Source organism: Rousettus aegyptiacus, unplaced genomic scaffold (assembly GCF_014176215.1).
Source record: "Rousettus aegyptiacus isolate mRouAeg1 unplaced genomic scaffold, mRouAeg1.p scaffold_m13_p_5, whole genome shotgun sequence".
NCBI classification, from domain to species: Eukaryota; Metazoa; Chordata; class Mammalia; order Chiroptera; family Pteropodidae; genus Rousettus; species Rousettus aegyptiacus.
Window position 1 is genome coordinate 74,314,881 of NW_023416308.1, and position 26,354 is coordinate 74,341,234.

The following is a 26,354-nucleotide window of genomic DNA, read 5'->3' on the forward strand; positions in this document are numbered from 1 at the left end:
GGTCAGTGAGCTCCAGAGGCCTCTGTTGCATGAGGAAGAGGTCGCAAACCCTCTGCGTGGAAGGCAGCCCGGATCTCCTCACATCAGTGTGGCATAGTCCCTGACCTGAGGAGCAAGACATTCGTGGAAACACACAGAGGCGCTGGTTTCTTTGAGGAATAAGTACGATATTCCCTACAAAATGATTCTTAAAACTACTTTTGCATGTTCTTGAGCGAAGTTTATTTCTTAAAGCATCAAAACTTATCTAATCATTTTGAATAATTTACCACCTTAAAATATTTTCTGCATTTTCCTATTGAACTAAAATTAATTTATCTTTTTTCTGATGACTGAGGGTTCTCCTTAGGAACAGTAAGTCACATTTAAGGTGAAATTAAATATATATATATATATATATATATATATATATATATATATATATACACATTTTTTTTAAACAACTTTTTATTATGGTGACATTGGTTAACAAAGTTTAGTAAGTTTCAGGCATACAATTTAACAGTAAGGCATATATATATATATAAAGAGAGAGAGAGAGAGAGTTGTGTTCACAGACCACAGATTTCTTTCTGTCACCACATATTTGACCCTTTTTACCCCATCTACCTCCCCTTCCCCTTCTCCCGATTTTTAAAACATTTATTTTAATTAGTTTCAAGTATACAGTACATTGGTTAGACTAAGCTGAATTTTTTAAGCTAGCTAGCTGTTTTATTAATTTTTGTTATATATTTATAAACCCACGTGTCAAGGCTCTGAGGAGATGGCAGGGTGGTAGTTGTTAAATGGTTTGGCCCCAAGTTCTTCAGCATAGGCAGTGACAGTGGAGGGTCCTCTCCTTTCCTTTTCTGAGAGGTTTTGAAGAATGAATACAAATTTACACTTGGGCAAGAAGAGTCTCTCTGTCCAGCCCCAGGGGAAAATCTGAGCACAGGGCTGAGGAGAAGCACACGGGCTCAGGGAAGTCAAGCGCCTCGCTGGGGTCACACAGCCAGTGAGCGGCAGGGCTGGGATGCGAATCCTCTGGACTGGCTGTTCGGTCAGGCTGAGGGCTCCTCATTCAAGTTGCCCAGACTGCTTTCTGGCCGCTCATACGTGCTTCTCAGAGTCAGCTTATCCATTACTTCTGTCTACCTCCCACTCTCCAGTCTTTCTAGTTTTCTGCTTCTGTTTTAACTGGGACTGAGAAGCTTGTTAGAACTGTGTTTTGTACAAAACCCAAGGGATCCAAGCTTGTAGTTCTGTACCTGGGCTTGGCTGGCTGTGGCCATTTTACTAACTGGCTGTCTTTTCCATTTTTATCTTGATTCCTGACTATTTTTTTTCTGGGTTGCTGACACTGCCAGCCACTAAAAAGTGTGGAATTATTTTATAGATGTATATTTTTATTCATTTAAAATCCACAAGGCTGAGCTGTCTACCTACAAAACTGTAATTAGATGCACTAAAAGAAAAAAAAAAAGAAGAAAAAGAAACCTTCTATCTACTTCAAGCAAAATTAAGAGCTCTGAGCACCAACTCAGCATTCAGTGAGGCAGCCAGAAGCCGTGCTAGAGAATATTTCTGGATAAGGTGGGCCTAAATCAGCTCGTCTGCCAGGTGTTAAGAAACATGACAATTAAGCTAATTGGGCTTCTAGGCCACATCTCAACACCGTGTCCATGTCACCCACCAAAACACCTAGAAATACTTGACATTTGTTTAGAACTTAGTTTTTCAAAAGACCAGTTTCGGCCCTGATACATCTTCAGTGTGCGTGGAATGAATATCTGTATTTCAAATGTCCCATCAAAGCCTGACGCATATGATGCAAGAAATCTCTGTTGAATGACTAACTCCTCCTAATGTGCCTGGTGCTTTGTAAAGATCATTAGGTGCTTTCATAGAAATATTTACCTCTTTTAACCCTCTATCCAACCCTGGGAGTGGGGCGGGTATTATCCCCATTTCACAGATCAGGAGCCAGATTCGGAGAGATTCAGTGGCTGTGCTCAAACGCTGGATCAGGAAATGGTCTGTCTGTCACTGTGTGGCGGCCTCCACAGGACAAGAGGGGACCACCACTGAAGGGGAAGGCCCCATGCAAACAGAATGGCAAGTGCAGGAGTCTAAACTTTTTACAGATTAAGAAACGGGTATTCTTAAAAGTTCAATGACCTTACCAGAGGCATAGCTTCAAAGCAGCCAAGTTGGGCATTCAGAATCAAGCTTCCGAAGAACAGATACTGGCAACATTCTTTGTACCACACTAAAAATCCAGTTTGTTATTCGGTATTTACCCTGACAACATTAGGGACACAGGGATGCACTTCTTTTTCAGACAGATTTTTTTTTTTTTCCCTAAGCAATAAAGGAAAGATTAAACGGAATCAAGCAAGTATCACTAGCGTCCAGCCTCAACTTGGCTGCTAGTCATAATTCAGATCTAATCAGGCTACTCTTCTGCTTTAGAGCCTGGAAGGGTACCCATCAGTCACCCACTGCACGCATTCAAACCTCTCTTAACTTGGTACCTAAGTCGTTCCCATTGGCCTGCGATTCAGTCTCTCTCACTCTTCACAGCCATTCAGGCCCCAAGCACAGCGAACTCCTTGCTAACACACATGAGGCCCTGCTTTGCCTCTGGGCCTTTGCTCATGCAGTTCTCGCTATCTGTAATGTGAAAGCTTTCATCTGCATTACCCTCTGTGAACCCTTCCCGATCCTTGAGTCAGAATAGCTTTCTCTGTGTTCCATAGGATGGCTATACATCTATCATATAATTTATCACACTGAATTATAACTGTTAACATACCTATCACCCCTTCCCCCTTCCATTAGAGAATGTGGCAGAGGTCAAGGCTTATTAATCTTTGTATTAACTTTGTTTAGCCCAGTCCCTGGCAGAGAGAGCTAATTCAACAAATGTGAAATGGCTGGCTGAGTGTTCAAGAATAAGGTTTTCATAGTTTACTCAGCTTTGATATAAAATTTAAAACAATGAGGAAGAAGACTGGACTCAAACATAGCAGGGAAATAACATACACTTTTCCTCTCAAAATAAATACTAATCAATTTTATTTTATAAATACAGATGCTGAGTTTTCTTCCAATTACCAACAGATCAGTTTCACATGCCATTTATTATTGGTGGTGGTTTAAAAAATTATTTAAATAACCGCTTAGGTCAGGATAAATGGACACCATTAGAACTGCTAAAAAAATATAGCTGGATATAATCTTCCAAAACTAATATTCTGAGGGGGAAAAAAAAATCTCTGGAATTTCTAAAGTAGGTAAGAGGAAGTGGAGAGAGAAAACACAATCAAATATTCATTTGATGATATTTGCTGGCTGTCAAAAATGTCTCAGCTACATGAAAGCTGAAATGACTCTTAGCCATTCAGAAAGGATAGTAGTGAGTTTGCATTTTGACTTATACTCCCGAAGCAAAGTTGATTTTTTTTTTAGTGATTTACAAGACTAATTAAAAAGTTTAGTGGATAATAACATCTCATATTTTGGCTGTGACCACTTTAAACAGAGGCACAACTAAAATTCTGTAGCATTGGAAAATGTCAAACACAGTTATTCCTGCAGACATGTAATACTGTCGGTTCTACCCAGGCCATAGCAGAAACAAACTACAGATATCAAACAAACTCAAATGAAAACACAAAACCCAAACTAAACAAACTCAAACCTAAGTGGTGTTTTGAGGCATAACTACAATGGACAGTGTGAATCAAGCAAATGTGTAGATAACAATCAGTTCAGGGCTCCATGTTGTGGGGGTGAAAACCTGTGGACCCCAGAATCATTAAGGAGTCCACACACTGAACACTGACAGGTAGAACTCCAGAGCTCCAGGCTCTGTCTGGCTGTGTGGAACCTGAGGTGACCACTGTGACTATGGTTGCTTTGTGCATAGTTTCTCTGCTTGGTGGTGCCAGGAGCCAGGGTGAAGGGCCTGTAGGTGAATGTACCGTGTCTTTAAATTTGGCATAAAGCTTAAGGTCCACTCCCATGTCTTGGGAAATCACAATCACAGGGGATTCACCTCCTATTGTTCGATACTAACATAGTCCTTCAAAAACCCTTTTTTTTGGGGGTGGGGGAGGTGGTGGTAGTAGATGTTAGTTACTTCATTGGACGACCCCGCAGACAAGTCTGATGTATATCAGACTAAAATGAATGACAGTATACTGCAAAGAAGCCATGACTCTACAGATGGCTTCTGCTTCAGCTCTGGAGTAGTCCCATCTCTTTATGTGGAATTCATATGGATTTCTTCAGCTCAAGTTAAAGCTTTTAATTGCTTGCAGGTTGGGTCCATCTGTCATGCAATGATTCTCTGTGTTCTCTTTACATGGAAAATAACAACATGCACTATTGTATTTCACGATGTTGTTATAAATTAAAATTGAGCCCAGGAGTGCTTAGACAAAATATAAGAATGATTATGAAACCCATTTCATAAGATGTTATGATGTTATGTAGGACAAATGCAGCTACTAGAGGTACCCCCGTGAAGGTGCTCGTGCTGCTACAACAATATGTAACCTCGAAGTCAACACTGGCTTAGACACGGACCCGGTTTCCATTCAGGCTAGTCTGTCATGATGCAACATATGGAGATGTGGGTTCAAGAGGAATTTTTAAAGTGGAAAAAAGAATCGGGTCAAGCGAAGTAAACTCAATTTTTATTTTTTTATACAATACATGGATATATGGATAAATTTTTCTTAAAGATCTTGCAACCCTGAGGCAATGTCCTTGGGTATATAAAATATAAAGCGACAGCAAATGAAATCTGAGCTCCAGGAATGACAATTGAACTTCAAAAACATAATTTAATATTTATGCAACTGCACACATACCAATAGTATTCTATGCCTCAGCTAGTCTCTTAATCCAACTACCTCAGATGCCTTCCGGTTTGCACATTAGACAGCCTGACTCTCTACATATATTTCATCACATACAAGGCCTTCTTTTCCAGCTGAAATTTAATAAATTAACATGGGATTTACATATAGGGGTTTTTGTCTGGTGAATGCACTGCCAGAAAGTATGTGTAGTTTTTGACTGCAGCATCTGCCCACATAAAAACTTTGGCCCTCAAAGGGGATTGGATGCCATCTTACTGTAGTGACCTTGGGTCCTTGAGGATTCTCTGGTTTCCACCAAAGGTGAGGTTTTTCATCTGGTTTGAGGGCTTTGTGAGGGTATGGCTGATGAGAGGAGGTGGAAGGTCAAGGCTACTGGACTGAAGAACCAGAGAACCTGATGTCCTCAGTTTTTAGGATGCACAACCCACCCACTGTGAAATGGGGCGACAGTGGAGTGCACAGGCTGCCTGCGGGGCCTGGGAGCAGGGGCGGATGGGCCTGGGTCTGAGGAGATCACTGTGCTTCTTATTCATCAACCTAATGGATCCTTCAGAAATGGCAGGAACCTTTTTCTGAATATTCAATTTTCCCAAAGTTTTATAAACTCTGGTAAGGGTAAATGCTTATGAGAAACTAAAGGTGAGTTCATTATATTATTTATATATTATCATCTTCCCTCTGAGGATAACATAGAAGTGTAAATAAAAAGCAGACAAATACCTATAAGGTGACTCGAGCTAGAGAGTGACTTTTGCCTTAAAACAATCATTGGACCTTAAAAGCAAATCTTGCAAAAATCTAACTTTGTCTGGCCCACTGATACACAATGATCCTGAGTCCCTCCTCGATTCACAAAGTCTGTTTTTCTGAGGAATATCCTCCATTAATATTCATTTTGTGTCATAATTATTACAAAGGTAACCAGTGCAGCTCATTTTAGGCAGCGAACCCTGTCCTGGTCCCTACTGTCTGCCTGCTCATCTCACTTATCAGAACTCCTGCGTGGCCGGCGAAAGCTGGATACGTTTTCATTCAGTGCATAGATCCTTCGGGAAAATTCCTCAAATTCTCCCAGAACTTGGTCATCACACTCCACTGCCACAGCACTGTCCACTGGGATGCAGTTAAATGCTTCCAGCTGATCACCTGAGGTGAAACCTGTGGCTTCCATCCCAATGATCTCTTCTGCTTGCTCCACGGTACAGCAGAGCTCAGCTTCTGAGATCGGGCGGTACTCACCTGGAAGCTGAACGCTGGAGGAGCCAGCCTGCTCACTGGGTAAGAGAGAGCCATTTACTGTGGCTGGATGCCCAGACAGGACTTCTTCTGGCTCTTGGCTAGTGGTCACACTCACGTGGCCACCACTTAAGCTGTCACCCAACTCTACTTTTTTCTGGTTTTCTTTGGAGAAGTCCAAGGAGGTATCCAAGGAGGAGGACAGAGATGTTGTCTTTCTCTCGGATTCTCTCAGGGAGGGGATGGCGGCCACAGGCTGGGCTAACGCTGAGTTGTAGCTGGAAGGAGGGGTTTTGTACTGGAGTCGCTCATTCTCTGAGCTGGCCCGTTTTCGTTGTCCTTTCTCTGGTGAAGGGATGGCCCCAGAGTAGCCGACATCTATACCGCCAAATATGGAGCTTTGTCTCTTTGGAACAGGGATTGCACTGGAGGTATTATGTCTGTCGCTAGAAGATAAACAAAAACGAGAAGTTAACTTTCAACTTCAGAACTCAGCTTAAGCCTTCGGGATCCAGAGTCAGGAAACAGCATATCTAGGTCTAAAATAAAAACTGGTAATAATCACTCTTAGTACTAATTATAGTGTCCGAATGGAAGAAACAACATGAAGCATTGTGAGTTCAACTTTGGGAGCTTCTTTCAAGAAGGATACAAGACACACTGAACTAAATCCGGCGGAGAGTGCCCGGGGAGGATGGGGATAGACACCACGTCATGTGGGGAAGAGTTGAAGTAATGGGAGGAGTTGGATCTGGAAAGAAAAATACATGAGGGATATAATCAACTTTATATTTCTGAAGGGCTATCCGTATTCTTATTCTTTTTCATATTCAACTTATTTTATATTCATATCCTAATTTGGCACAGAAGATAATGACTCGTCCATGAGAGTCATTAGAGCAGCGGCAAGGCTAGACTAAAACCCCGGACTCATGACATGATAATCAATAGCTTTTCCAATACCCAAATGCTAATCACCTTGGATTAGAGAACTGGCAGAGAGAGGATCAAGGCTAGATATATAGACATAGATATATATCTCTTTCTCTTTCTCTATCTTTTTTTTTTTTTTTTAATGAAAAATTAACTTGGGAAATAACTTTTCTTTTAAAGGCTAGTCTCACGCATGTTTTATAAGTTTGGTCTTCAGAACCTTCTTTCAAACTTGAGTTACTTCTCAGGAAGATATTTTGGGCCAGCAATAATAGTCATTATTTAGTGATACAAGGCCTTTTAGTTTCTAAAGTAATTTCACATACATCATTTCACAAAAACTCTGTCAAGAAAGCAGAGTATACATTACTGCTCTTAAGTCTGAAATAATAAATAATAATTAGTTAATGGAAATAGAGTACCCAGACCCTGGAAATAATGGTCATGTTATATACTGTACCAGTTAAACCACTCCTGGTGTATAGTTCACAATTCTTGATATTATACTTGGATGGAGCTGGTTAGATTCAATACAACTATATGAACAGAGTCCAGAGACAGAGGGAGGTACAAATACAAGATCCATCTGACTTGTGTTCTTCAATGAGGAAACACACACAGAGGAGTGGTTTGCAAAGGACAATGCCCAGGCAGGAGTAGAGGCTAGACTTGAAACTATTCCCAACCAACAAATAGCTACTGCTTGTGCCAGGCCTTAGGGAGGGGAAACACATGCAAGACAGAGCAGGCCCTGCCTCTGAGAAGCTTCCAGTCTGAGAAAGACACCCGTAATTCCTGAATTAATACATTTTCAAATTGTGATAAGTGCTCTGAAAAAGAAGACAGAATCTAGGGTTCCTTCTATCCATGTCCAGAGCCACAAGCTCTTACACCAGCTCCCTGCTCTCTCTTCTCTCAGATTTTTTTCTGATGCTAGATTATCTCTGTGGTCTCAGACACCTAAGCCAGGGTTATTCTTGAGAAAAGGCAACCACAAAGCTTCTAATCCATGAGACCGTCAGACTTCCTTGCGTGGCTGTAAGTGTTGATGCCAGGAGAGATTTCATGATTAGGGGTGGTCAGTGGGGTGCGCAGAACCAGGCAAGTAAACCAGTAAATTATTGTTTTTAGTTCTCAAGAAAAATAAAACAAATCAGAGCAAAATCTGCTGGCCCTAATCTAGGTTTTCAGTTAATATGTTGTCAAAACTCACGGTCATTGGGTAAGCTTCACATTTTTGGAAATCTTGTTGTTTTCACTCTACCACTTGCCGACAGCGTCCCTCTCCAAATGACTCTGCAAGGGGCCTAGGTAATCAAACCCAAACAAAGCGTCAGCGCCACCCCCAGACTGTCTGTTCTGAGCAGACAGGCAAGGCTTTCAGTTGCCATAGGACAGGTAGGAAACACCAGATGAACCAGTCTGGAACAGTGAAGGTGATAGTGCCGTCCTGGAACTAAGGGCCAGTTGCTTAACCATTCATGGCTTGGAAGGGAAAATGACATGACACTTTCCCTGCCACCATCACCCTCCCGGCCCCATCCTGCTCTGCTTCTCTGGTGGGCTCCACGTGGGCCAACAAAATGCAGAGCATGAGGAACAGGACAGGGTATAAAAAGCAGTGCTAATGATACAGAAGAAGGGTTTTTGTTTTTTGTTTTGTATCTTTCTTGGATTCTGAGACTCCCTGAAAGCTCTCCTCAACTTTGCGAAACAGAAAGTAATCAAGTGTGACATACTTCCTCCCAAATACAGTGGGAAGAGAACTACCATTTTCCTGAGCACCGATAATGTTGAACCCTCACGTCTACCCTGTGAAAAATGTAGGCAGGTGGCTGGGTTCTGCGGTTTGTTCAAGGTTGCGGAACCCACATCCGAACTAGATTTGATATTACGGTAGAGCCCATGCAGTCTGTTGCATCCCACAGAGGAAGATCATATTCGAATTCAACTAGCATTTGCTATGTGCAATTGATATGCCAGACATCAAGCTACATGCCATTCCACAGTCCTCATTTAACTTGCTCAACCTGTATCTAAGCTCTGGAGTGTTATTCTTATTTTAATGGATGGAATCTGAGGCTTTAAGAGGTGAAGACTTTGGTATTTACTGATATCTTGATTTTGTGCTATTATTCTCCAGTTCTGTTAGATTTTTATGCAAACTCAGGTAATGATAGTGTGAGATACAATCTGGAAAATCCTAGTAGCAATAAAATGTTCCCTCTTAAGAATGGTTAGAAAATGAATTATTATGGGTAGGCAGTAAAGAAGTCTATGTATCTAAAGTTTATCCTTTAATCATATTTCCCCCCCACCCGCCCGCCCATTTTTAGCCATGTACAATGGAATCTTTTAAATTGTTTTATGTCAGTCTTTCTTATAATCTTAAAAAGACTCATTTGAACAAAAAAGGTATCTTCCTAACAACTTTGGGCCACCACTACGAACATGTGTAACTAAAGTAAGACATGGTGAAGGCATTATGGGATTTTCAGTGGTGCGCTCAGGACGTGAGTCTGAGAGTTCTTATCTGCACTTAAGCTTTTCCATGCCCTCTCCAACCCTCATGGTCAGTATGGCTGTGTCAATGCTCTTGCCTGCTGGGGCTTCTCTTTTTTCAACGTTTGCTTCTAATTTGCTGTGTTCTTGAGAATTGTGTGCAAAGTAAGAGTAAATAGGATTTGAGTGATGGTCCGGCAGATGTCCTGTTCATAATATGCTTTATGATATGAGTTTTGTAACATTAGTTTCGGCTGCTCAGAATTAAATTTTTTATTACTACCAGGATCTTAGCAATGTTCCAGATTTTTAAGATAGTTGAGCTCTGAACAGCTGAAGTGTTGAATGATTATAATAGAATATATATAAACACACATGTGTTTTAATTATTATAATAATTTGCTCTGGAAAACTCAAAAAATATCAACCATATTAAAAAAAATCAGAATCATTCACAAGCCTATTACTCATCATATAACCACTATTAATTTTAGATAGTTTCCTTTTAGACTTTGAATTCGTGTTAAGTGTGTTTAATTTAAAAAGACCAAACAAAACTAAAGTTGTATTTGTAGTACATATATACAATTCTGTATCCTGCTATGGGATGTTATTAAAGCCTCTTGGTAAACAAGTCTAAATGACTGCTCCATTGAAATATCAAAATTTGCTTAATCATTCCCTTAGTTTTATCGATTTAGGATATTTCTAAAATTTTGCTATTAAACTGCTGTGAGCAGCATCTTTGTATAAAAACATAATGTATAGATCTTCAATAAAATGATTTTCATATTTAATAAGTTTCCAGAAGGAACTTTTATTCATTCATTCATTCATTCATTCATTCATTTTTCTCCCCTCTTTAATTCTGCCCCCCTCCCCCACGTCCACCCCTGATCTAGGGATGTTGCCATCTCCCCTTAAGAACTGGATCTCTGAAGGTGGGGTGTTTCTTCCCACGCACTCGCAGCGCGCACCTGGGGCCTGGCGCCCCGGGCGCACTTAGTACACTTTGGTGGCCTGGCACCCCCAGGGTATGGTCCGTGCATGGCTCCACCTGGGGTGCAAACCCAGGGCTTACTGCATGTGAAGTAGACGTGCTAGCCACTACACTATGGAGCCACCCCAGAAACTTTTATTTGACATTTCAGTATTAACAGCATTCTAACAAGAACAATGAACATTTTGCCTCTTTTATTGTCTAAAGAGAGAAAGGTAGCAATTAATAAAGCAAATAATTGATAAAAAAAAAAAAGAATGCCCAGAAGGTTTTAAGATTCTTTGTGTCTGATTACAGTCTAATTTCATGATTATTTCATCTAGATGAAAGAAGCTGAAATGCACAGACTTCTTAATTATATGACCAATTTTAAAGGCTGTTGACAATTTACTTATCAAATGAAATTAGCACTTTATTTAAGTTATGATGATTAACTTATAGGGAATGTCTACTCTTAGAAACAACCAGAGTAAATGCTGGTGTTTGGGGAGGAGCGGAAACAGCAGGAGATGGGGGAGCTTTGCTCCATCCTCCACTCCGGCCAAGGGTCCCTGCGTGTCTGAGGCACTAAGTTTGGGGGTGAAGAGCCTGAGGTTTAAACAACTAAACCAAGTCCCCCAGTTCACGGCACACGTCCTCCTCATCAGCCATTTGCTTTAAGTGGGTATCTCTTCCAGTTTGGCTTAGGTCCAAACTAGAAATCTGGAAACATGACATGTGGGGTTTAATGCTGCAATTAAAAGGAATTTATTAAAAATCAACAACCCAAAGATACTGTAATTGCAAATTTACTAGGCCATAGTTTAGTGACATACAGCATGGGCTGCTGAATAACTGAACCACACTGGGCCAATTAAATTACTTAACAATAAACCTTTTGCTACAAGTAAAAAAGGATATCCTAGGATCACAAACAACAGCCTGATGAGGGAGGAGCCAGGTGGTTTGGAGTTTAGAGGTCAAGGAGAACAGTGTGGTTTAAACGGCTTCTTTGGATCAAATCTTCCCTGATCTCTATAAATTAAGGTGATTAATTTCTTTTTCATTCTGTGAGTCCTTATTTATTGCAGTCATTTACCCTTTTAATCCCTTCAGCTATATCTGGAGATAGTGGTAGTGATGAGAAATGATGTTAAAAGACCTGAATTCTACTCCTCACTCTGTCACCACTACGACCACATTTGGAGTTATGACTTAAGGCTGAACTCACCGCTTATTAGTTATATGATTGCAGGCAGTCATTTACCTTCTCTCTGCTCTAGTTTTCTCCTTTGTAAAAGAGATAATTAGACTATGGTAAGAAGTAAATAAAATAATGTACTTCGAATCCTTGGCAGGATGCCTAGGATATATTCCGATGGCAGTAGTGGCTACAATTGTGGTTGCTGTATTATTATTAGCTTCCATGGGCTTCAGATTCCAAAAGTATTGTCCTTATTTCACAGAAGGGTAAGTGAGGTTCAAAGACATTTATGTCTTAGACAGGGATACGGGGTAATAGGTAGCAGAGGAAAGACCAGAATCTAGATCGCCTTCCTTCTGCTGTTTCTCCCATATGGAATACTATTTAAAGCAAGAACAACTAGAACTCTTCCCACCCACCCCCGTCTCCACTTCTGCACATCAGGGAGCTGGTTTCAAGGAGATAAAGGTACTAAATCAATCAAAAGATTTATTCTGCCCAATGTGAAACTTCAATTCTAGTGTTTTCTTCTTTTTTTCTTAAGGACGTGGGGTGGAGAGGGCTTTGGATAAAACAGAAATGCTCAAACTGCCTCTATTTACATGATCTACCAAATGCTTAGGGACTATAAGAACTTCCCAGAATCCTTTGTGGTACATTCCAGTTGTCCCCAAACCCCTGATGTATCATTTTTTTTCTGTATGAATTTAGCTTCAGGGGGAGAGAGTTTTTATAAGAGGGAGAATTTCTCTATTTTTCGAGCCTAAACAAGGAGAACCATGGTCAGAACTTTTGTAACTATCAGACAAACACCTTGTCGTGAAGCCAACCTGGAGATGATAGAACACAGTTCATTCCACTCCACAGTCCTTGCCCCCACCACTTCTCCCTTCTTTTCCTCTTTCTGTTGGTTTTATTGTCGGAAGCTATAGCCTCCTTTTATAGAAAAAAGACTGGGAGAGAGAGAACAAGGTAAGAAAGCACTGGCTCAAATGCGTTCCCATTTCCGCATCTCCCATATATGACATTCCAGACCTCCACCTGTAGCTCACCATTATAAAATATGGGAGACGGGGGAAGCATCTCATTGCTCTGAACCTGCTTCCTCTTCTGAAAATGGGCATATCCATCTAACAGTTGTAGTAAGAATTAAATGAGGCATACGAATAGAATTCTTATACAGTTAGTAGGTACTTCATAAATTATTAATAATAATAAAACAAAAGCAACTAATATTTATGATGTACTGTGGAGTAAGTACTCTGTTAACGGCTTTATAGTCTCAGTTAATCCTCATATCTCTATGGAGTATTATGAACATCATCTTCATTCTACAGAAACTGAGGCACAAAGGCAGGTAACCTGCCCAAGGTCACAAGGCAATTAACTGTGATTTAACCAAGGCAGTCCAACTAAGTAAATGTTTGTTCCCTTCTCTCTCCCAATCCCTAGGACTTGCCACCAAAATACCTACATTTGATCTACTTAAGTTTGATGGAGGAGTGAGAATCACAATAATTTTTAGGTCAGATGGCTTGGTATCATTTCCTTCTCTTCAATTCTTGACTATATTAAGTCCATGTGGGTTTTCTGACTTTCTAGGACTTGCTAGGCTGTTAAAAGAATGTGAATGCATTTAAAGCATCAATTATGAACAGAAATACGTTCTGCCCAAAATGATATAAATATGGAGACTCAGAGGAAAACAAAATAAAGGAAAAATAAAGATTTACCACATCAAGAAAGTTCTTGAAACTGGGATAAATTTTTAGCTATGTGAAAAGATTTTTTTCCTTTTCTCTTTCAAAGTCACTTGTGCTTGTTTTATCTGTCTACAACCAGGACTCACACTGTAAAGTATTAGGAAAGAGTACAATTCACAGTCTCAAATATGTGTCTTTCCCTCCTACAAAATGTTTCCTCTGAGGAACATTACTAGATCACAGCTGGTCAAAATGCTAAATCTTGATTGTCTGGATGCTGGCCAAAATCTACAGCTACAACTCGGTGGAATAAGAATACTTAAAAAGAAAAAAAAAAAACTTTAAACAACATTTGATCTTCTTCTCTCTCTCCCTTGCAGCAAGCAATGACCTCATGGCAGTGAGGCCTCTACATGGAGGTGTTTAAGTTGGTTTACAGCCATTAGAAATGTTTGAAGCTCTAGGTACTACTCTGCGCCAATATCATGTCAACTGTGCTAAAAAGCAATAATAGTTTCTCACCTTCTTAAAGATTACTGCTTAAATAATGCAGAGCAAAGACAGGGCTGCACGGAGTGCCAAAAACAGGTTGCCAAGGCGAAGCTGAGGTAGAATTACGTCTTTTGGCAGCTAAGAAATTATGACATAAAGTTAGTTTTTTCAAAAAACAAACTCCATAAATTAGGCTACTATCCTTTTTCAAGATCCAGCAAAGGTTGGGATTTATCTTTCTCCTTTCTCTCTCTCAGATCAAGTAGAAGCACAGAGCCTCCTTTTGGGGAAAGCCAAATTTAACAGCTAGCTCTTATCTCCCAGGAGGCAGCCGGGGGTTAATAGTTTTAAGCATAGGGTCTCCCCGCCACAGGCGAGCAATCTAAAGACCTCTCACCATTACCAGATAAGTGAAAGTGCTTACTCTTTGCCCTAGATGTTAACAAAAATAAGAAACAAAATAAAAATAGAAACAATCTTAGGCCAAAAGCATAGACTGAAATCTGTGCCAATGGTCACTTTTCCCTTGGGCTCAGCTTGAAAGGCTTCCTGCCAAAGTCTGACTAAATAAAAACAGAGAGTTTAAAAAGGTATAAGTGAACAAGGGAGCCTTTAGATTTTATTTAAATTGAATACTGACGAATTTCTGAAAGACAAAGTTTCACAAGCAAAGGATAAAACAAGTAAGCTGAAGAAATCCATTTCCCCAGGCTACGTAATGTGAGGGTCTGGCCATCGGGCAGGCCTCCAGGGCTCTGAGCATCCAGACAATCAAGATTCAGTATTTTGACCAGCTTAGACAGAGGGGCCCAGCACAAGCCAGTGGACAGAAGCTGAGGGCCCACAGCAAGGAGGCTCCTCCGGAGGCCTTTTTGGTCTCAAGGTGGAGATCCCTGATATCAGAGAATAAAGAATGATCCTCCAGGGAGACAAAGAGAGGTCTCAGAAAAAGTCAGGTCAACTACTTCACCCATCGGCTTTCACTTTAAGAAATCATTATCCAAATTAATCTACTGACTATCACAGTCAGCTAACAAACACTGCAGAAACAGAAACAGATGCCAGGGAAGACACCTGGGGACCCCTTGGAGTGTCTGGTCAGCACCTAAAACATGGAAGTAATAAAGTGCTTATGTTGAAAACTAGAAAAACAAAACAAAACGAAACTCTGGCTTTGCCAGGGAAACCCGAGGAATAACAATCTCACACAGCCCAGCCCCAAAAAGAACTCAATGGGGAAATTAAAACCTCAGTCAGAGAACACTTTCAGAATTTCAAAAGTTGACTTGCAAGCAGAGCTAAGGGAAGCTTAGACTCCAGAGGCCAATGACAGAATCTGTGAATTAAGTCTGGGAAAGACACTGCTGAAGCTGAACTACTGCCACGTTTCTAATAAGTTCTGACATGAACCAAACCACGGGGCTTTAGCTATTTACTTTTAAAAGAAAAATGGATAGCTCTGCCACCATTTCAGAGACGCTGGAGGCCTTCAGAAGTGCATGAGTTACAGTTAGCCATCATTTAATTACTGCTTAGTAAGGGATTGTGGGAGTCTAGGGACAACATCTTGGGAATCTTATCTTACATAATCCCCTGTACCACTAAAAAAGGTGCAGCTTAAGACTGCATGAGTACTAACAGACTATAGTAACAAATTAAATAATTTCTTCTTCATTTGGATATATAATGAGTGTCTACTATGCACATGGCACTGTGCACTAGACTCTGGGGCTACAATAATGACTGAGAAAAAAAAAAAAAAGCCATGATTCCTGCTTTTGTGGAGCTTGCACTGCAGTGGGAGAGGACAGACATTTGTCACAAAATTACGGACAGAAACGTGAAATGACAACCTCTGATACATGCTATGTGGGGAGAACATGGGCTGAGAGCCTGTAACAGGGCTGAGAGCTTATAACAGTACTGACCCAGAAAAGGCCAAGCTTCGAAGGGCTAGTAGAATTCTTCACCAGGTGAAGAATGGATTGGTGGGTGAGAGCGTCTTCCAGGCAAAAGAAATAGCATATGCCAAGACCCTATGTCATGAGAGAGAACAATGTGTGAGGACCGGAAAGGTCATCAAGTGAAGAGGAGCATGGTAGAAAATAAAGCTAGAGAGGAAGACAAGGTCTGGACCATGCAGAAGCTCAAAGGCCATGTTTAGAATTTTTCTCCTTATCTAAGTCATTAGATAAGGCTAGGTGTGGAATGGGGGGCCAGAGGGAAAGAGAGAGATTAATTAACTGATCAACTGATTTGTATTTTGGAAGGTGCACTCTGGCTGAAGCTAGAGAAGAGACTGGAAGGGTCCCGAGCAGATGCTGGGGAACCACAGGCTGTTCAGTAGTTTAGGTGAGAGATGATGGAGGCTTGGGCCAGAATGGAAATGTCTAGATAGAGACAAATAGACATATTAGGGGAAGCAGCAGGAGTCACTAAGGTTGGATACAGGAAGAAAAGGGAAAAGAGGAGCCAAGGATTATGTCTGGCTTCCTGGCCAGTGTAAAAGAATGGATGGAGATTTCCTTTGCTGAAAACAGCACTGAAAGGCAACGAGGCTTATGGTGGTTAGATGACAGGACGAAACAAACGTGAGCGCGCAGAATGTGCTGTGAAAACACCGAGAAGGCAACAGAGATCTGTGCTGAAAATTTACACCTGTGCTTCATTTCAATGTGGGTGCTAATTAAAATGATAGTCGTCACCTGGGGATGAAAAATAAAATGAGAGAAAAGAGGGACTAGTACTGAGCCTCGAAAGGCTCCAGTTTTTATGATGAGGTAAAAGAAGAGTCCACAAATGAGATAAGATGGAGCAGTCAGAGAGGAATGAAGAAAATGAGGAGAAGGTTATAACACAGGATTCCTCTTCTGGAACCACAAGATGCTAAATGATCCCGTGTAAACATTTTAATCTTAACATAGTTATAAGGGAGGCTGTACTGAGTTATAGGTAGAGGCCCTAAAACTGTCCTGTCTGGGCTCAGATCTTAGCTCCTCCACTTGATGGCTGTGTCACCTTTAAGTTATTTTTAATGTCTGTGCCTCAGTTTCCTCATTTGTGAGATGACAGAATAATGGGTCCCAACTCACAGGGTTGTGGTAAGGATTAAATGAGTTAATTAAATAATAACATTCAAAATGCTCTGGAAGAGTACCTGCTTTTCAGTTAACAGTCACTTGATTTAGCTATAATGACATTACTTAGTTATTAAACATTACTATCCACTAGCAGAAGAATCGTTGAACAAGTATCACACAAAATAATCTTTAACAACTCCGAGGTTAGATATAACACAGGGTTATATCTAAATTGAGCTTAAACTCAAAGGTCATACTGAAGTAGCCAGTGGTCATTTCTAATGCTGCAAATCCCTGTCAGCTTTTGAAGGACAAAGACCATGTCCCTACAGCTTTATTGAAACTTAGTACAGTGCTTTAGATCTAGAAGGATGCTTATCTGCTGATACTTAGCACATGCTTAAGAATCCCTCCTAAAAACACTGACTTTTTCGTACAAATTATATAAATGGCTTTTCTGTTAATTCCTTCCTTCCATTCATTTAAGTATCTCCATCTTCCAAAGCCAGTCCCAAGTCCTACCTCCTTCATTAAGTGTTTTTTAACCATGCCAATCTAAAGTGACCTTTTTGAACTCTGAACAGATGTAGTACTTGTAATTATACCATCCAACTGATGCTTAATATAATCACTTGTATTTCTATACAGATTCCAGCAGACATTATTGAAATCCACATTCACTGTCTGGCAGTCTGCTAGGCTATGGGAATAAAGAGGTCTATAAAATAACGTTTCTACTATTAAAGAGTTCACACTCTAGTAGTAGAGAAGACAGAGAGTTGATCAACAACTAGAACACCATGTGCTTTGTATACAATATCCATTTTATACATAATAACGGAGAAGGAAAACTGTAATCTTTTGGAGGACTCATCAGAGGAGGCTATATTTAATTGGTGCCTTGAAGGATAAGGGGGAATTAACCATACTGTGTACTGTGTAGGGGTACAGAATAAGAAATGAAGGGAAGGATATTTAAGGGGGAATAAAATACAATATGTGTGCAGTCCTATTGTGGAGCTAAGTCTTGTAAACACTGTACGGGAGGGACTGGTCTTCTATTTCTTGCAATCAACTCCTTCACTTTCTAATTTAATGCAGTACCGAGCACATAGTAGATAGCAAGTAAATATATTTGTTTTATGAATGAATGGATTCGATTAGTTGTACTCAAAGGGAATAATTTACATTTTTTTTCTTTTGGCAATGTGTTAAGAAACATTCAGTTAATGTTAAAAAAAAGCGAAATAAGAATATTACAGGGTTACTTATAATGTTAAAGTAAAACTATCTAAAGAGATAGTAAATCTAAATGAAGAAATATTATGCAGCCATTAAAAATGATGCTAAGATTTTAATGGCATTGGTAAAAGTCTTAGGATGTGATATATAAAAAAGCAGTATGACAACTTCACGAATTGTGCCATCTCCCACTGCAGTCACTAGCTATGGGTTATTGAGTATCTGCAATGTGCTTTTGAGACGTGCTGTATGTGTAAAATAGACCCTGGATTTAGAAAGCATAGTATAAAAAAAAGAAAATAAAGTATTTTATTTTTTAATACAAACAGTAAAGTATTGATTACATGCTGACAATTTATTCTTTTACTGGATTTTATTGAGATTAAGTAAAAAATGTTATTAAAATTAACTTACTTATTCTTTTTTACCTTTTTTCAATGTGGCTGCCAGAAAATATATATTTACATACGTGGCTCAGATTATACTTCTATTGGACAGCACCTGAATAGATGATATGATCTCAACTGTGTAAGAAACACACAGAAAACTAACTTAACAGTGTTTTTTTGTCCCTGGATTATGCTTTCCCCCTCTTATGCTTATCTTTACATCTTCCAAATTTTGTTCATTGGGCATATATTATTTTATAATCCAAAGGAATGAAATAGAAATAAATAAGATACAAGAAAAAACAAAGATAAAAAGATCACAATTTGGTGCAAAGACTTGGTTACTGCAAGTTGAGAAAAAAAGCGTAGGGATACCCCCATGGCTTTCTGTCACTGATGGAGGGTTAGCATACAAAGAATGCAGGCCAGCTGTTCTTCATCCTAAGACAGAAAAAAAGCGGAAATGGGTGTTAACCGCAGGAGGGGGCCTGTAAGTTAAATTTAGGGAAGAATTTCCTGAAGTGAGGGTGTTTAAACTCTGAAATGAGTTATGGAAGAAGCCTCGGCCCCCAAGGTCTTTTAAAATACTACAGATACCCATATGCCTTGTGTGTTCTTGTCTAGAGGCAGTGAGATGACTTGTCAAAGTTCCTTCTAAAATAACTATCTTAGAATAAATAACTCCAATAAAACTTTCTTTTTCATTTATTTTTGACCAGGCTTCACTTTCCTATTAAGGAATTCAGCCTGCGAGAAGTACCTTCTGAAAAGCAATCCTATCTGATACAGCTACCTAAAGTAGTACTCTTGAGACTTCAAAGACAATGTCATTTGATCTAAATTTAAAAACCAACATCAGCTAGACAACAAGTTTTTTAAGTCCCTCAGCGGTCACCTGCCAGAAATTAGTTCTGAATTCAGCATAAACAGATGGGAGAGAAGGAAAGATGACAGATTTGCTTTTTAAAAAGTGAGGCTTTAAAAAAATATTAATGCTATATACTGTCTCATTGTCAAAGGTGAATGGTTTGGCTTAAAAGCAAAACTATTATATAGTTAGCCTCTGTAGACTGGCTCACTTGCTCTAGGTTTTCACCATTCTCAGTTTACTAGGCGGTGGGGTGGGGGGGTTGGGGTGCACACATTTTCTTAAAATGTGCCAAAGCTCTTACTTACTAACTTACTTCTTTATTTAAAAAACCTTTTGAGCTTGTTCCTATTTATAAAAAGGAATGAAGACTAAGTCAGCAGAAGCACTACCTGGAGATTTTAAGTTAGATGACCCTGCATAAAGCCACGAGTTGCTTCTCCCAAAGTCACATCATTAAACAAATGCTAGATGGAATCTGTGGGTATGTTCCAGCAAGATGCAGATCATCCAAGAATACTTCTCCTTAAGTGTTGTGTCCTCACCAAGCTCACTGAAATTGATGCAGTCTCTATAAAAATGGCACCCTTCGTCCTAAAACATCAAATAAGTCAGTCCAAGGTTGTCCTCCGTCACTGTAACAGACTGTCCACTGAAGGTGGGTCTCAGGGTCTAAGTCCCACAGGACAGCAAGAGTGAACAATGCATAGGAATCTTTTTGCAACTCGCGTCCTTCAAAATATTTAATTTGCCTTATCTGTTCATTTAGATTATGAACCAAACAACTGTCAACTACACAAAGGCAGGGCAAATCTTACACTTTTGAATCTTCTTTCATCCCTTGAATAGTGCAATATGCAGAAGAGACATTTAAAGAATTGTGAAATTCATGAATAATACTAAATAATACTTTACATTGTCTTTTTTAGTTTATAAACCACCTGGACAGACATTATCTCATTTGCTTCATACGATGATGCTCAGGAAGTAGAGCTGGTGCTATTAACTCCATTTAAAAAACAGACACTCAAAATGATTTATGAAACTTAAGTGACAGAGCTAAAGTTGGAGCCTACACTTTCAGATTCCCCGATCCAGTGCTTCATCTACTGTAATACACTGCCCTGCTGTTTGTTAGACAGTTTAAGCTTTATAGTTGGGAAAAATTAAACTTAGAATAAAAAATCTCCATGTATAAAACAGGACAGATGGCTTTGAAATCCTGTTTTTATTATGTCTTATTCTGGAAAAAAAAAAAAATGAACAGAAGACAAACACTAGGGCAAACATATGTTTTAGGCCCACCATGTGCTTCCTTTAGTTCTCCTGTTTCTTAACAAATGGAGTTTGAAACATAATCATTTTATTTCTTTTGGTCTTAAATTTATTAAATTCTTCACACGGTTTCTGACTCTTAGTTTCCTACCTCTCTGAGGTAAATGGGGTAGGATACGCAATCAGGAATGTTTTCACCAGAACTGCTGCCTTGATTTTGCAGTGTATTTTCTAGTACTCTGGATCTAACTTCGATTTCCCTGTGGAAGGCAACAGATGTTGAATGATCTCTTACTAATAAGGGGTAGGTAGCAAGGTATGTAACAAGATGGGACTAGGAATCAGATAATGTGGTTTCTGGTCCCAGTTCCATCACTTACTATTATATATTATGTGATCTTGACAAGTCACCCCACTTTTCTAAGTCTCGGTTTTCTGATGTGTAAATAGTGGTCATTGTCTTTGCCCTGCCTCCCTCACAGAGTTGTCGCAAAGCTTAAATAAAAACATGGAAAATTTTGCAAAGAAGAGCCTTTTATTATTATTTAACTACAGGCGAGAGTTACCTAAGAAGGTAGGTACCCAAAAAAGGCAAACAGATTCATAGGGTACTCATCTCTAAGGCTTCAGAAGCGTTTTAAAAAGACATGGGGAAAGTGAGAGGGAGATGGTGAATATTTTGTACTATTAAGTGGCATAAGCCATTATTTAAAAATGTAACCAAGAACCATAGTCTGTATCTATGTGTAAGGAGATGACTAGATTTTAAAGAAAAAACAAAACACCTATATAACAAAGAATGGATTTAATTCTTAGAACAGAGAACTATGATTCATTTATCCATTACAGAATCATAATAGGTACCGTGTATTGAGTGCTACTATGTGCCAGGCGGTATGCTATGTATTTACATATTTAATATTTATGAGTAAACTCTATTAGGCTGGCACTATTATCTCATTTTACACATGAATTTAAACTGACAGCTTAAACTTGCCTAAGGTCACAGAGACAGTAAGTGGTAGAGCTGGCATTCAAACCCATAGTCTTTACATGCTCCTTACAGCTGCACAACTGTTTCCTTAACACACTCAGTCCTACAGCCCAATCTTCACATGTCCAAATCCTTCTTGTGCTCCAGGTCCACTCAGATGCTATCTCTACAGTAAAGGCTTATCCAATTCTCACTCACACCAGGGCGTTATTTAGAACATTCAGAGGAATGTTCTAAGTAACTCACCTACCTTTCTTATACTACTTCATACTTTCTGTCTTCTATTACATAGTTTGTTCCTATTTTGTTGCCTCAATTAGAGTATAAACTCCTTGAATGCAAGTTCGAGGAGCATATCCTCCTTCCCTAATGCCAGGGATGGGACCCCAGGTAGAGTTAAGACACAGTACCCAGCCTCAAGCTGCTCAGAAGCCAAGGGGGTAAGACCTGGTGGGAGAAGTGAACCTAAGCTACTAAGGAAATACATATTTATCTCTGTATTTGTCACTGTGCCTGTTGAATGAGTGAATAAATGAGATAGGACATGAGCTGGATCTTGAAGTGAGAGGCAAAGGCAGGCTATTCTAGGTTGTGGGAGCTTGTCTGAGAAAAGAACTGAGGTTGGAAATGAGTGTGGTACATCTGTTGAGACAGGGTGAGACAGCAGTGGACAGACATAATCGAGGCGCTGTCCCAAGACCTGGATGCTAGGGCCCCATCGCACAGCCTGTTCACGGCAACCGCAGCACATAATCTCTTTAACTTAGTTCTACACTTATCATCTTACTGGCAGCCATCAAGCAGCAGCTTGTGTGCACATTCCTCCCTGACCATAACTCAGCACCAGCATCAGCTGTGCATGTGTGCGTCAATTTGAATACTGGACCACTTGTACTTAGTAGCTGAAGAAAGAAAAATGGGATGTTTAAGTGGTATGCCAATGGCTTTTAACCAAAATATCCAAGAGTACAATCTCTGGGCTGAAATTCTGCTTTTACAAATTGCGTTGCTTGGCGGCTACAATAGGGTTAGCAATCCTAGTATGAGAAAACAGGGACTTCTTTTGGAGAGCTGGCATGAAGCACTGAGGACTGTGCCCCACCTAACTGTGTTTATGAGGAATAGGGATTAGTTCTAGGATTAATCAGGTAGATGCTTTTGAATTTTGTAACATAAAAGAAAAAAAATCACTTCATTAAAGGAATTTAAATCGCATTGTCTTTTTTTAAAAAAACCAAACAAACTGTCACATAACTTTGAAGCTTACCATAAGTAGGAATTCAGTGACTGCACTGATCCTCAGCCAATTTGAAATTCTCGACACCAAAAGAACATACAGCAATCTGCTTCCACAGGGACCAATCTGTGAATGGTAACAACCACACCAAAAATGGCAGTGTTTTCTTTTATAAAAGATGTAAGAGGCTCCCTTAGGAGCATGAGTTGTTTTACCCTCTGCCCTAAGGAGCACAGGCCTGGGAGGTAACTCCTCAGCCCATGGCTGCTCTCGGAAATTCTCAGATTTCCTCAGAGGTTACAAGGGCTTGTTCTAACTTTGTTTAGCTTTGTAACTTCCAGCCTGGCTTCCTGCAGTGGTTTTTACTTGGAATCACGATGTAGCATTCACTTTTGTGGTACTTTGCATCTATCTCAGTAGCCCACTTTAAATCAGAGCACCATAAAGTGGTACCATATTATCCATTCAGTGTCAATATGCCTGGCTGGCACAGTTGGCACAGGCGGGTACTACATAAGTGTGTGAATTTGTGGCTTAACTGGTTCATTACATCAGAGACCTAGATTCTAGTTTTATTGGTAGAGGTTCATGGGTCAATCATTCTTAGAAAGTCATTTACTTTCTTGGTAACTTAGATAGGGGAGTTGCTAGAGATTATAGTGTTCTAGGAAGGAAAGGGCAGTCAGGTTGCAATGAAGAAGGATTTCTAATGTAAGCATATTGGGTAAAATGTCTAAGAGAGTGCAAAAAAAAAAAAAAGGATCTAATCTCTAAAGTTCCACTAATTTGCTGTGATTTTATTTCTCATTTTAAATACTTACTCCCCCCACCCAATTTTGTATTTACAGTTTGGTATTCTTTTTTTTTGAAAAGGGTTCCTAAATTCTAAGCTCTAAGCTCTAAGTACGACAAAACCTAGATTTTTTCTGTTCCTAAAATAAGTTTGTGCTCTAACAAAGCTATTGTGCCTTTTCTAAAACTGTTCCCTCTGTATGAGGGGCTGGAGTGAGGATCACGGTAGGAGAGAAGGAAGAGGGAGAGCACATTCTAGACTGAACAACGAATGTGATGACTCTGATCAGGAAAGAAATCGTTCATGTAACTAAGAGGAGGCCCGCATCATGACTGTACACGAGAGTAGGGAGAGAGCAGTGTCAGACGCAGGAGAAGAAGCAGGGGCCAGGGAGACCATGAAAACGGGCTTGGATTTTATTCTACCATTGAAGATCAGGAGTGACTAAGACGGAGCTAACATTTTAAAAGGTCACTCTGGCTACTGTGGAGAATGAACAAAGGTGAGAAAAAAGTGATATCAGGGAGATAAATTAGACTAATGCAGTGTCTGGGCAAGAGAAGGTGGTGGCTTAGACTGGGGTTCAGATAGTAGAGATGGTAGAAAATGGTCAGATTTGATCTACATTTTGTGGGTAAAGATGACAGAGTTTGCTGGTTAATTAGATTGGATCTGATAAGAGTGAAGAAAAGAAGGGAATTAAGGATGATCTCCCGGTTTGATCAACTGGGTAGACAGGTCCATTTGCTGAGAGGAAGAGACTGGTGGAAGGACAGTTAGCTATGTTGAGGATGAGATGCCTGTGATATTTCAAGGGGAAGTGTCGAACAGATCTTTGACTATACAGAGTCTGCAGGAGAGGTTACACTGAAAATATAACTTTGAGAAGAGAGTAGAGAGAGAAAAAGAGAAAAGAACCTGAGATGGGACCACAGAGAACTCCATATTTAATGATCAAATAAAGGAGGAGGAATATGAAAAACAGACAGAGAAAGAGTAGCTGAAAGGTAGAAATCCATAGGAGGGTGGTAGTGTGGAAGCCGAGAAAGAATGTTTCAAGAAGGTGGGGATGACCGGCAAGGCCAAATGCCACTTAGATGCAGAACAGGATAAGGACAGAAAAGTGACCTTTGGGTTTGGCAATATATCTATCAGTCCAACAGGTACCTACGTAGAAAAAAGGAATTTCAGTACATTGATAGAAATGGAAATCGCACTGGAGTGAGTTAATGAGGAACTGAAAAAAAACAACATAAATAGACCTATAAATATTGTGACAATAAAATCAGTAGTTAAAAATCTATACTTTACCCCTCAACAAAGAAAAAATACTAGGTTTGTGCTAACTTTTATTAGACCTTCAACATATTGATAATTCCAATCATAAATAAGCTATTCCAGAGAACAGAAAAGGAGGGAAAGGTCCTCATTTTATTTTATGAGGCTGTTACAACCTTGTTACCAAAATCAGACAAGGATTACATGAGAAAGAAAAATTACAGGTTAGTCTCATCTCTGTTCACAGGTGTAGATACTCTTAAAACATTAGCAAATCAAATCTAATAATTCAGGAGAAAATAATACATCGTGACTAAGTAATGTTTATCACAGGAAGAAGAGATGGTTTAACATTAGAAAATGTATTGATATTTATTAACACATTAATACAGTAAAGGAGAACAAATACAGTATTATCTTAATAGCTGCAGAAAAAAGCATTTGATAAAATTCAAATCCACACATTCATGATTAAAAACAACTCTTAGTAATCTGGGAATAGAAAGAAACTTCCTTTTGCTAAACAGAATATCTATTTAAGCCTCCAATAGATATAATATTTAATGGTGAAAAATCAGAAGCATTCTCTTTAAAGTCAGGAATAAGATAAGGATATAATAAAACATAAGACAAGAAAAAGTAACAAAAGTTGTAAAAACAGAAAGAAATGACATCATTATTCTCACACACACACACACAGATTGTATACACAGAAAAGCCAAGAGAATCTAAGGCAAACTATTACACTTAATGTTAGCAATGTTGCTGGATACACTCTCAAAATACAAAAATCAGTGGTATTCATGTATAATAGCCACAAAAAAGTTAGATATTGTAATAAAAAATTTATAACAGCAACCAAATGGTAAGCTACCTAGGACTAAGTATTTAATAAAAAGATTTGTAAGACAATTAAGAAGAAAATTTAAAAATTTTACTCAGTTATGTTTAAAAAAAACAAAGAAAACATATAAAGAAATACCATGTTCATTGTTAAGACTCAATATCATAAAGCTGTCGACTCAGTCGAATATAATTCATAAGTCGAGAAAAGCCAAAAAAGTTTTGTAAAAGAACCCTAAGTAGGAACTTCATCTTGCCAGATACCAAGAAGGTCTGGGTACCTTTCTTTTCTCTTGCTGTGAAGGAACCTGACTTAGGAGTTGCACTTTTGGCCTCTCTCCACCCTCTCACTCACTTGCTCTTATAAGAGAAGAGTCTTTTCTGATTGGTGAATTGAGAGAGAAAAAAAAAACCTGAGTATTTTTAGGCTTG

At 39.4% G+C, this 26,354-nt stretch overlaps 1 protein-coding gene across 4 annotated transcripts in view; it reads right to left on the reverse strand.

Moving 5' to 3' along the window:
- Positions 1-4,663: 4,663 nt before the first annotated feature.
- The window catches only part of UVRAG (UV radiation resistance associated), a 249,482-nt gene continuing 227,791 nt past the window's right edge, over positions 4,664-26,354 (reverse strand). For 3 of the 4 annotated variants that reach the window (XM_016161480.2, XM_036221513.1, XM_016161481.2), the window contains one exon: positions 4,664-6,556. In XM_016161480.2, coding sequence (XP_016016966.2) covers positions 5,857-6,556 — 700 coding nt within the window. In that variant the 3' untranslated portion in view covers positions 4,664-5,856. Of the gene's footprint in view, positions 6,557-23,115; positions 23,135-26,354 lie in introns of those variants that run through there. The other variant, XM_036221512.1, reaches the window with a different exon arrangement.